Source organism: Lactuca saligna, chromosome 7 (assembly GCF_052625555.1).
Source record: "Lactuca saligna cultivar CGN05327 chromosome 7, ASM5262555v1, whole genome shotgun sequence".
NCBI classification, from domain to species: Eukaryota; Viridiplantae; Streptophyta; class Magnoliopsida; order Asterales; family Asteraceae; genus Lactuca; species Lactuca saligna.
The window spans coordinates 114,028,804-114,042,119 of NC_136423.1; the positions used below are offsets into that span (position 1 = coordinate 114,028,804).

The 13,316-nt window shown below is 36.7% G+C and overlaps 1 protein-coding gene across 1 annotated transcript; it reads right to left on the minus strand.

Moving 5' to 3' along the window:
- Window positions 1-6,366: 6,366 nt before the first annotated feature.
- Window positions 6,367-11,190, minus strand: LOC145004581 (uncharacterized). The gene is made up of 6 exons (XM_078963526.1): window positions 10,703-11,190; window positions 9,275-9,444; window positions 9,132-9,181; window positions 8,471-8,496; window positions 7,948-8,380; window positions 6,367-7,174 (listed from the first exon to the last, which is right to left on the minus strand). The coding sequence occupies exons 1-6, from the start codon at window positions 10,857-10,859 to the stop codon at window positions 6,706-6,708; spliced, it is 1,305 nt and encodes a 434-aa protein (XP_078819652.1). The 5' UTR covers window positions 10,860-11,190; the 3' UTR covers window positions 6,367-6,705.
- Between the last annotated feature and the right edge of the window lie 2,126 nt (window positions 11,191-13,316).

Consider the following 13,316-nt stretch of genomic DNA (forward strand, 5'->3'; position numbering starts at 1 on the left):
GCCAGGCTATTCTGGGGTGCCTGACTACCCGGTATGGCCATTCTGGGGTGCCGACCTACCCATACGGCCATTCTGGGGTGCCGTCTTACCCGTGTCAAGCCATTCTGGGGTGCTGACTACCCATCGGTCCTAACAACCGATCCTCGGGGACTGGTCCCCTCCCGCAACCTCTATCGCATAACATAACAGACCAACATACAAGCATACCATCACATACAGTCAGATAATTCTGGGGTGTCTGACTACCCAGCGGTCCTAACAACCGAACTCTACTACTATTGCATATAGCGTATCATGATAGCATATAACATAACAGGTAATAGCAAACCTAGATGATTTCACAAAGACAATCATCTATCATACGTCTCCTACTGGTGGGCCGACATTGTGGCCTTAGACCCACCGCTACTGGAAGGTAACTCACCTCAAAGTAGCTGCTGAACTGATCGGGAACTAACTGACTGCTGCTGCTCCGGGAGTCCTCCGGCTGCAATTCCCACAACATACTCAATCAAACACTGCTAACTGTCCTTTAGGTAAAATGACCATTTTACCCCCGGTCTAGCTCTAAGCCAATGCTAGAGTCAACTTTCAGTTGACCCGACTCGCCGAGTGGATCTCCACTCGCCGAATCCCTAGCAAACTATTGTCCTAGGTCCCTGGTTCTACTCGTCGAGTTGGGCTATGACTCGACGAGTTCATCTTCTAACTGTCATTCAACTCCTTCATCCTACTCGCCGAGTTGTATGAACAACTCGTCGAGTTCATCTTCATCCGAAGAACACTTTATGCTAAGACTCGCCGAGTTGTATGAACAACTCGCCGAGTCTGTTCTTGATCTATGAAGATTGCCTTGGACTCGCCGAGTCAGGGCATTGACTCGCCGAGTCCTAACATGGGTGAGTTCAGCTCCCAACTCACCGAGTCACCCCCTGTGACTCACGGCTCAACTCGATACATCATGAAGGGACCAAATCGGTGACTCGCGACCAGACTCGCCGAGTCGCGCCATGCATCCACCAAATACACCGATTTACTCGATTTCAGTCCATGCCATTCATAGATCTGGACTTCTAGGACACAAATCACACGTAAAGTTTCCAACTTTACGTGTGGATATTCACTAATGTGGATTTTAGGGTGCAAAATGCCTCAAAAGGGTAGATCTAGGATGAACAAGCCACATGGGGCCATAAAGCTAACAGATCTGAGCTCCTGGAGCTCAATCTTGCCTAGATCTAAAGGTTAATCCACTTATTACGAAACATTAAGCACAAACAAGCTTGAAGAATTGCTCAAGAGTGTCTCAAATGAAATCCTAAGCATAGAAACAGGGGAAAAACGAGATATACCTCAAGGAAAATGTTGAAATGACACAAAGATGGCTGATCTCCTTCTCCTCTTCTTGATCTACTCCTCTTTCTCCTCAAAACCTTCAAGAACACACCAAGAACACTTCAATCTCTCAAGGAAATAAGGGAAAACGAGGTTGGGGAGTTCTGGGGGTGAATGGGGACGAGTTGGGGTGGAATGAGGGTTTAAATAGGGTGCAAACCCTTGAAACTTAGGGTTTCATCCAGCAGCGGTGACTCGCCGAGTCCAGCATATGGACTCGCCGAGTCGCCCACTTAAACGTGTCCTGAGTCTCGTCCCTACTCGGCGAGTCGGACCTTATGACTCGCCGAGTCCAAGGCTAAAATAGGGCAATGCTCAAATAAAATTCACATACCGGAAACCAGGTGCTACAAATCTCCCCCACTTATTTTAGACTTCGTCCTCGAAGTCTGCTGCCCGGTCCTGAAACAGCTCGGGGTAATGCTCCATCATCTCGTCCATCGGTTCCCAAGTCTATTCCGAACCCTTGCGGTGCTGCCATTGCACCTTTACTAGTTCTACCCTCTTGTTTCTCAACGTCTTGGTCTTTCTGTCAAGTATTGCGACTGGGCGCTCAATGTAATTCAAGCTGTCATCAACCTGAATATCCTCCAACGGTACTACTGCTGAATCGTCCACCAGGCACTTCCGCAGCTGCGAAACATGGAAGGTGCTGTGGATCTGACTGAGCTCGGCTGGCAGATCCAGCCTATACGCCACCTTGCCCACCCGGGCTGCAACCCTGAACGGGCCGATGAACCTTGGGCCCAACTTGCCCCGCTTCCTGAATCGAATGACACCTTTCCAAGGCGACACTTTCAGGAGGACCATATCCCCGACTTGGAACTCTAAGTCGGATCGACGTCTATCGGCGTAGCTTTTCTGCCGACTATGTGCAGTCTGAAGTCTGCTTCGAACCTGCTGGATCCTCTCGGTCGTCTCTAGCACCACCTCGGTGCTTCCCGTGACTCTCTGGCCAACCTCCCCCCAACATATCGGGGTTCTGCACTTCCGCCCATACAACATCTCGAACGGTGGTCGGTCAATGCTCGCGTGATAGGTGTTGTTGCAGTTGCTTGTATGCAAAAATAAGAGTAACCAGATGATTCACATAGGATTCTACTTCTGAGTGCTCCTTGTAGTTGTTCATTCTGAATTTTTTTTCATGGCGTTAATGTAATATGCACCTTAAACATTGGAATCAGATAAACATCAAGATAGTTATTTCATGTAATGATGATTACAAAGTGTTGTCATGATATGCCAAGTGTAAATTTGAAATAACATACTAATTATATACAATAATAAGTTTGAACTTCTGTTATGTCTCTCACCCTATGAATTCTTTTGACAATTTTTTGCATTTTCTTTAGCCTTCAGCAAAGCAATCCGTTTTTCAGTCAATAGTTGTTCAACCTTCTATATTGTCTCCTTGATTTTTGATTCACAGAAGCCCAAGTAACCTCATTTCTCACAAACATTGCATCAAACACATTACTTGTAAATGTCACAGATTCCACTAACAGAGAAGTCGACATGAGCTCATCTGTGTTGTTGACCTGAAGTCCTATATAAATAAGAACACCAATAAAATCACATGAAAAACGGCAGAAGAATAAAAAAAATGTGTTTTCAATGCACGCACATGTTAAAATCATACAAAAATACAAAAATACAAAAATCCATGCCACTCATCCACTAATGATAGTGGTTAAGATGATAATATTTGGGTTTACATTTGGTTCATTCATAACTTGCAAAAGTGATTCGAATTTCTTGGGCTTAAAATAGAAAAATCTTTTATGTATGTTCTAAATTTAGAGATTCCATCACTGTGTATGTTTAAAATACAAACATAACTGTAATCATCAAAAAACTGGAATACAAAGTACGAACCTGCAATATATATATATATATATATATATATATATATATATATATATATATATATATATATATATATATTAACTACTGTGATTTAATACATATTTTGGAAGTATAAAGGTAGGAGACTCATTTGATCATCCACTTAAATAAAAAAAATATTATTATTTCAGTTACAATACAACTAAGGTTGCATTTCACATTTAAATTGAATACAGAAGAAAATGAAAGGAAAATGGGGGCTAACCTGCATCTCTTGAAGACGAGAAGGGTTCAGGACCATCTTCTATTGGACTTAAATAAACAAAGTAGGATTTGGAAACCAATAGACTAAATCCATTCGAGTTTACGGTGTTCTATCCTTTCTTATAAAGCTAATAAATAGTATATAAGCTTTGATTGAAATATATGATCAGAACAACTCTTTTGAAGAACCACAGCCATGTAAAAGACCAACAAACACCAGATACCATCTCTCTTCTATCAAGAACCTTACAAAAAAATATTCATAGATTGACTATTGATAGTGACATTACATCAAGCACCTGGTGGACATAGTTTGCTAGGCAGATTTTGCATACTCTAATCCTTATCCTGCCAACTATAAAGCATAAAAAATAAAGTCAATTTCAAAATAAAAAAAACCCACAAACCATTCAATTGGTGATTACAAATATAAAAACAATGGAGAGAAAAAGTGTAATGATTGAAATCGAAACTAACATCAATTTCAAATAAAAGGTAGGTTTAACAACTCCGATTGCATGGGAAAACCTTTGAGTCGATGCACAACGAATACAAAGAGTACATCAATTGGAATCCAAAAAAGAATACTAAAGAAATCATTTTAACTTACCTTGTGTTAGATTTGGGTACTTCCATTTGTCAATCATCCCCTTTAAACTTGAAGAAGATGAACATGTCGATGGGAAATATGGTGTAAAGAACATCAAACACACTCAAAGGAAAAGAGCTTCTAATGCCACGGAGACAATGTTTGATACCCAAAACCCTAGAAACATCGGTTAAGACTTGAAAGAAAAAAGAACGAAGAGAGAAATCAGATGGAGAAAGACCAAGAATATGTGTGCATAAAGAATCAATAACATATATTAGTGGAAATCAAATGAGATTTTCTTCCTAATTTTTTAAGATTATGATGAAGATTTGTTGTAGGTAACTTATGATTTGAAATTGATTATGAAAAAAAATGGAATGAGGAGAAAAAGTAGGAACCGAATGAAATCTTCTGTAGAAACGTTGAGCGGGAAAACAAAAGGATTGAAGCAACATAAGAGGACACATGGAAAAATCTAAGCTTAAAAGATGACATGTGGCACCTTAGAGAGGTTTTTATTATATATATATATATATATATATATATATATATATATATATATATATAGACACATACACACACACTAGTAGTTATGAGCAAAAACCGAACTGCAAACCAAAAAATCATAGATGAAACCGATACCAAACATAAAACTTATGGTTTGGTTTCTAATTCTTCAAAAACCAAAAAATTCGGTTTTGTTTTGATTTTAGTAATATGAAAACCGCAAAACTCAATTTTCCTCTATAGTTGTGAATGTATTAATCTATTTGCAAACTTTTACACTACATTACATCTAATCCCACATCCATTGAGAGATATAAAATCATTTAGTTTCTTCATCTTATAAGATTACAATAATAACCTATAAACCTGAAAATTTCTAAGTTAACTCCATATTAATTTAGGAGACTAAAACTTCTTTTTTACTATAAAATTTTATAGTTGTGGTTCAAGTTTAAAAAACCGAACTGCATTAGTTAAAACTAAAAAGCAGAAAAACGCAACTGATCAGTTTGATGCGGTTCTAACTTTGAAAATCAAAAAATCGATATATACAGTTTCGGTTTTGGTTTAGTCAGAAACTCAAGGCGTATCTATGTGTAGTGAAGGTGGGTCGTAGGACCCGCCTATATATATATTTTTTTAATGTATAAGTTATGCATGAAAAAAATAAGAACTATCTTATAATTTTTCAATAACTACCTTATAAACTTTGTCAAAACGAAAATTGATCAAATTGTATGAAGCTTATCTTTATATTTCAATCCCCTTAAAATAACTCAATGTCTCGTCCGTTTAAAAGTAAACAAAAAATAGAAAAATATAGCAAAAAGTGCTTGAAATATTAAACGTCGCTTGGGTTGAGGCGTGATCAACATTATTGAATCATCATACGATGTTGCCCTGATGATCGCTCTCACTCAAGGTTCTAAAAAGCTCGTCATGCCGCGTCATGGCTCCAAGGTTTGTGTATGCCGCTAAGCTTTACTAAAATATCGTCTTAACTCATATATGTGTAAATTAGAATAATAGTTGAAAATACATATAAAAATATTAATTATATACAAAATTGCCGCCATAAGCCACATTATATAAACGACATGGCTCGCCAAGGTTCGAAAAAGTTTGAGGCTTGACATTGCCGCCAAGTCACGTCGTACGTTATTTAAAACCTTGCTCCCACCTGACCAGTTTCGCCCTCTGTTGTTTGTCGTCCAACCATCGCTACCTGCCTAACACCACCCCTCCACCAGGCGCTAGTCTGCTACTAGTATTATTTACTCTCATTTTGTCGGTTTCACTTACGTTAGGAATCATATGATTTTTTGTTCAGATTCACCACTACAGAATTTATACCAAACCATACCATACTCCCCTATTGATACCACCACAATCTTTTTTCCTAAATTTCGGTAATTGATAAAACTACTCAACATATTTCTAATTTATTCACTCGGATACTATCCAACAATGTTCTATCCAATGTCCATTTGAGCATCTTCATCTCTACAAGTTACATCTTCCCATCGTACTTTTTTCTTTATTAGCCTCCGATTTTAAGGACTTGAACACTACGACTTCTCTCCATGTCGACCATAAAACCGATTGCTAGACACCCAAATATAAAAACTTTACTTTAATGTAGGTTGTAACTAGGACAACAAATATGTACGCAAAAACGCATCACAAAGCAATAAAGACATGCATTGATTATTCCCATACATACATACATACATGTTGAATTAAGTTAGGAATTTTGTATGTCATTGAACACAAGAAGAAGGTTTATTTTATATCTCCAGGGCAAGAAAAAGCCAAAAGTCCATCAATCACACAAAGCTGAACAAAGTATCAATGGACTCATTTCAAGGCCATTTGATTCAACAACAAAGAAAGCCTTTGCCTACAACCGAAAAGGCAAAAGCAAAGCCTCCATCCAACAAGTAACTCTTACCAACACTTAAAACATGTAAATCCATCATCATTCATTTTTCTTACAGTTGGTAAAACAAGACAGACACCAAACAAGTTTTCATTTCATTTCTCACTTCATTCTCATCATCATTTAAAAAAAAAAAAAAAAAAAAAAACCAACCACAAATAAATTACGACCGATAATGCCCTTGTCCCGGAGTCCTATCTGACCCATGCCTCTGCCGGAAAACACCACCACCACCACCACCACCGCCGCCGCCCGCCTGATGAAACCCCCATCCGGCATGTGGGTCCCGTTCCCATCCATGGTGGAACGGATTAGGCTGCATTGAGCTTTCCGCTTCTTGAAAGGCTCTACCGTTTGACGAACCACCACCACCACCGGCACCGGAAGTCGGGAGGAAATAGACACCGCCGCCACGGAGCTGGTCGGAGGATGACCCTGCCGGACCGCCGATTTGTGGCGGGTTGTTGGATCTCCGGGAACCGGAGACGATCGGTGTGCGTAAGCCCGGTAGATTGCTGGGTTGTTGAAAATAGGCTTGAAGAGCCTGGGACCGCTCACGTGCCCGGGCAGCGCTGCCCGGATACGGATGAATCATTGATGACCCGACCGCACTTGGAGCTCTACCACTAGAACTGCACAGAACATTATCATAACTTTGAAAATTAAATGCATTTATTTGTTTATTATATTTATATTTATCGCAACCTACTTTCATTGTTTCCTATTACAGCATTGTATTTTCCAAAAAAATTTATGAAGGCTTTGAATGTACTTTGAGAAATAACTAAGAGAAAATGAGATATATTTGCATTTTAACTTTTAAGCATGGATTCCGAAATTTACCAATATATGCAACAAACTGGTTGTTTTAATAAAGATGCAAACATGTTTCATTCTAGAACAAAAAATATGAAATATTATAACATGAACCAAAATGCTTATTTGTTTTATCATCCTACCAATTTATGCAAACCGTTAAAGGTAGAAATATCACATCTTTTGGTCCTAAAATGAAAACATGATTTTGCATAAACTAAAAAAGGTAAAATTGTAACGTGATTTTACATGTATTTGTTAAAAGTATATAGTATTTTCACTGCTATAATAGGGTAGATTTTTTTCAAAGTATTAATCAGAAAAAGATTAAAAGTGGGAACGCTATAAAAGAAAACTTTAAAGGAAAATTTCATGATAAAAATAAAAATAAATAAATAAATAAGATTCTATAAAAAAAAAAAAAAACAATATATGAAAGTATGTTGTCATTCCTAATAAAAATCTGTTATTAAGTAATGAATATTGAATAAGAAGTGATTTGTTTCTTTGACGGAATGAAGAGTCATAAATGACGATTTTACCCTTGTGTGGAATATATATAAAAAATAAAAAAATAAAAAAAGTTTACCTTTGGCCGAGAAGAAATGGATGGACATAAGAGCCCCCAGATCTTGGCATGTCAGCATTACTCCTAAGCGGCCTTCTTGGCATGAGAGATGACATGGAGGGTTGGTCAGCAGCAGCAGCAGCACCACCTAGACGGGTGGTTGAAGTTGGAAAGAGGGTGGTATGATAGCGGACATCCATGGTGGGGAGACCATAAGAGTTTGGCATCTCACTTGATGCTGATTGGCTGTTGTTCCATTGGTTGTTGTAGGTCCCACCATGGCCATGACCATGACCATGACCATGACCATCACCCACACTTGCACTGGATGTTGAAGATGATGATGATGATGGATGAACCGGTTGAACATATGCAATGTATGGACACAGATGAGTAGCAGATGATACAGCTGCATGTTCAGTAAAGATCGCATGTTGTCCAAGAAGATCATGATCTAAAACAAAATTCACACAATTTATAAGTTTTTTTTTTTTTCTAGACATGACTTTCAGTTTAATTCGTTTCAAAAGGGATCAAATCTTACATGCAGTCGTTGGAAATTCCCCTTCACTGCAAAAACAAAAACACTTATCAAAACAAACATACAACTAAGGCCAAAATCATCATTCTTAAAATAGACATGAAATATAGCAGACTCATTTGGGAACTTCAACTCTTGTATTTCATTCAACCATGTTTACATTTTTGTTAAGTGCAAAGCGCAAGACAATATTGTAATTGATATAGTAATAAAATATTCAACAGAAAAGCAAAATATCATTGTGATATTATTGCAGTGTTAACACAAGATATTACTTTCATTTTATTACTAAATATATAGTCTTTGCGCTTTGCACTAACGAATTGTATTTTCATTTTGTTTCCTTATTAAAGCATTGTGTGCTTTCATTTTTCTGTTATTCGGACATTGTACTATAAAAATCTACCCAATTATAGCAAAGTCATCCAAATACAAAGTAGTTTTTATTGCTATAATTGGGTAGATTTTTCAAAGCATAGCATCCTAATAAGACAAAAATGAAAGTACACAACGCCATAATAAGGAAAAAAAATGAAAACACAATTCTTTAGTGAAAGATTATGAAAGTAGGATGCTGCAGTAAAGAATAAATGAAAGCACGTTGCTATTTCTTGCATTTTTATCACAAAATGATAAAATAAAAAAGTAAATATGCAGTGCTTACTCAAAAGAGGCAGCAAGCCGAGTAAATCCACCAAAGGGGCACCACATTGACTGCCAAAAATAGAAAGACCAATGAAGATTGCAAAATATGGAAACATATCATATCATATTAATTATTAAAGGTGTTAAAGAAATGCAACTTACTGATTCAGAATAGCTTAAATCATACAGATCTTCATCATGTGTCCAGTCATCCATACTGAACTCAGGATATGGTCTACAACCATTTGCATAAAGCCATTGACCTTTCTCAATTTTCCTACAGTTTGGGCATTGCATTACTCCCTTCACATTAAATGCAGACCCAATGCAATCTGTAATAGTAAACGGTTTACAGATGTAATTTACAGATCTACACAATGTGTATTGATAAATCATATCGGATCTTGAATTTGCTTTGGCTACTTTAAAGTGCATGACTTTATGTATGGGATATAAAAAAGTAAGCATTTAAGTAAAAAATATAAACAAAATATATGTATATTAAGTTATTAACCACGAAAATGATGGTTAGTCATATTCATCACTAGAAGCCATTTCAACCCATTTACTTATGAATGAGTTGATTTGGGTTGTTTTTAACTCTATCCAGTCAAATGGGAAAATCAAAGAATTTAGCTTAAAAGGAAACAGGTGATAAGGGTTGACATTTGCCTAAGTTTATTTTTAAAGTTCAAAAATGTTCATAGAACAATTAGAGTTTCTCAAAAGAATTCAAACATATAGCACAAAATCCAAAGTATCACAATATAATCAACGTACCATGACATGATTGATTAATCATGAAAACTTAGCGAAAAAATATCTCCAAAAAGCGTACAAACCGACAATTTATAAATCAATGAAGCAAGGTCTAATAACTTCGCGCTAGGGCCACCTAAGCAACTACTGCATGTTTACAAATATAATTCATTCATAATAGTAAAGTAGTAATTTCAGTTTTCAAATAAATTCAGCAATATTCTTTAGTGTTTTCCATATATTTGCACCTTCCTATACCATAGATTAGCTTTCTACTTTCATCCCTATATCAAATTACATTTGAAGAACTTTTCTTTAAGGAAATAATAGGGAGATCGCGATGATAACTTGTTTGTTTTATAAGAAACCAAGAAAACACATCCCAAGATCAAAGAGAAGTGTAGGGGTTTAGTGAATGCAATGCCTCCATAAAGCAATCTCTTAGTAACAGCACAGCATTACACTGATTATTTTGATAAAAAAGACACAGATTAATGCTAAAGATGGATGTTCAACTATTCCAATCGCATCTCCCCTGAACACCTTCAACTGTTGAATTACAAAGTGAGGATCCTTTTACATGCTATCTGATAATCCCTAACAACAAGCAAATCAATAACATCGAGGTCCCTAATAAACCATGTTTCGTATCTTATTACCACTGAAAGGTTAACAAATAACGAGACAATTCACAATTCCCAAGGTTCATAAAGATCAAACCACCAAAACGAGTTGAATTTGCAGGGATACAACTAATCCATGAACAACGATTTCAGGTCACAATCAATTTAAATTTTGATGAATTGAAGGAAAAGAAAAGAAGTTACTGACCCAGATGGAATTGATGGCCGCATTGGAGCTTTGCCCAACCACGATCTCCGTTATCGGTGACAACCTCGAGGCAAATCGAGCATGAAACCGACAAAGCAGCTTTTCCTCCTCCGGCAGCATCTCCATCGTCTACGAGATCTGCATCCTCCAACCCCATATATTCCCAAACACGCAAATCCCTAGCCCTATTCTATATGGAAATTATAATTAGAACTTCCAACACAAAGAGAAATCTCCTTAAATTCCTTACTTAGCCGACAGCACCTTCGGGAAATCAAGAATCCCCCTTTTTAGGTCTTTCTATCTTAAATCTTAAATTAATCAATAATAAACGAAAAAGAGAACCGATTATAGCTCTCAAATCTTAGGGTTTCAGAGTTGGAAGCTGAAATTTAACAATCGCAAGTGCCGATGAGAGAGAAATGAGAAAACGAAGAGATCATTTCACGATTGTATGAAATGAAACTGAACCTTAGCGCATTTTCTCTTTCCTCTTCACACCTCTCGTTGCTTGTTTTACGGCCGTTGGATTTGGTCCGTACCAGATAATTTTACCGCTGTTTGTTGTAATAATTTCCCTTCGACGGTCAGGATTTAGCCGATGCCTGACGTAACATAGATTTAGATGAGATGACACAACACGTTACGTACACCCCCCGGATCCTCCGTTTAGCTTTTTTTCTAAATGTTATAACAAGACCTTCGAGAATACGATTTAGTTCAGATGGACCCTTAAATTTATTTTGGGCTTGGGGAGTGGGGTTTTATTGTGGAGCAAGCTGTCTTAAAAGCTACATCAAGCAAAGTGGCAAAACATGAGAAAGCGTGCATGAAAAATCAACACACGTTCATACTCTTTGCATTTGATACTTTCGGTTTTCTTGTATCAGAAACTGCTGAGCTACTCAATAGAGATCCAACGGGTCATGCATAGTAATGTTATGACTTCAAGATCTATAGATGTTGTCTTTAAAAGAATTAGTTTTGTCATCCAAAAGAGGGTTGCGGCATAGCTTGTTGCTCGTTTGCCCGCTACGTCTACGTAAAACTTTTTTCTTTATTTAATATATGAATTATCTAGTTTCGTTTCTAAAAAAATTTTGTTCTAGTCCACAAAGACGAGAAAAGTATTGATTTTAGTCCTAGAGTTTCAATATGTTATCATAATAAAAATATTTTCCTATATGTCAACCGCTTTGAGGTAACTGGGAGTAAGCATCACCTCATAAGCCCTAGTAGACAAGATAAAGTGTAATGTCTCGGAGAACATTGAAATTATCTCTAAACTTGAATTTGGTAGGAGTGACAATTATATCATGGTCGGATTGGTGGGTTAGCAGGTCATAAATTTACTTCGGTCATGAACCATATAAATATTAGTGTCATCTTGCTTAACCCTAACACTAGATAAGCCAAACCCAAAAACAAATTGTCTAACCTATTTATTTATATGGGTACACGGGTCATATTCGAGTTTGTGGGTGCAATTTCTTCAATTTATCCATCACTTTCTTCATTATGGTCCAAAGGTTTGGTATTACTAGCATTTTCCATAACTCAACTATAAAATGCAATCATACAAGATATTACATATACATTTCTACTTTAATTTCATAATACATATTGGAGTACATACACATTTTAAAATTTCTCATAGAAATGTCTAAATTGATGTTTCAACTTCATGAACTTCCTGATAAGACTTTATTCGCCAGAGTTCTTCACTGTGGGTTGCATCAATATTATCCGTTAAAAAATGATGAATCGATGTAAATGTGCATCGATTATCACGAGCTCAATAAAGATACAATCAAGAATTGGTATCCATGACCGAGAGTTTATGATATTTTCAATCAGCTTCAAGGAGACTATTACTTCTCTAAACTTGATCTTCGCTCCAGTTATCACCAAGTACAAGTAAAGGTTAGCGACGTTGAAAAAACATTGTTCTAAACTCGTTATGGTCATTATGAATTTCTAGTGAGGTCATTCAGTCTTAAAGATGCTCCTGTCATGTTTGATGGATTTGATGAATCGCATTTGTAAGCCATTTCTTGACAGCTCAGTTATAGTATTTATTGATGATATTCTCATATATAGAAAGACTACAAGTGAACATGAAAAATATCTACGGGAAGTGTTGCGAGTCTAAAAGAATTAGAAATAATATGATAAGGTCTTGAAGTGTGATTTCTAGTTACGAGAAGTTCAAGATCTTAGACATGTCGTATCCAATTTTGGAATTAAAGCAGATAATGCAAAGATTGAAGTGGTGATGAAATGGACACTAAAGACTCCAACTGAGGTTCAAAGTTTTCTTGGTTTAACAACATATTATCATCATATCATTCAAAAAATTCTCGTATTACGATACCCTTTACCAAATTGACGATAAAAGAAACAAAATATGTTTGTGAAAGGAACAAGAACAAACATTTTTTATTTTAAAGAAAAATCTATGAGAAGCACTGGAGATTTTGTTGTATATAGCGATGCTTTAGCAAAAGGTCTCGGGTGTGTTTTGATACGGTAGGGAAACATAATTTCATATTCCCTTAGACAACTAAAAGTGTTGGAAAGAGTGTCCAATGTCATTAATTATTGGTAATATTTC

Excerpts from the sequence above, each read along its gene's own strand:
- LOC145004581 (XM_078963526.1), bottom strand. The coding sequence starts at position 10,859 with ATGGGGTTGGAGGATGCAGATCTCGTAGACGATGGAGATGCTGCCGGA. Across the intron at positions 9,182-9,274 it reads ATTTAAGCTATTCTGAATCA|TCAATGTGGTGCCCCTTTGG; the intron begins GTAAGTTGCATT and ends TATTTTTGGCAG. Across the intron at positions 8,497-9,131 it reads CGGCTTGCTGCCTCTTTTGA|TGAAGGGGAATTTCCAACGA; the intron begins GTAAGCACTGCA and ends TTGTTTTTGCAG.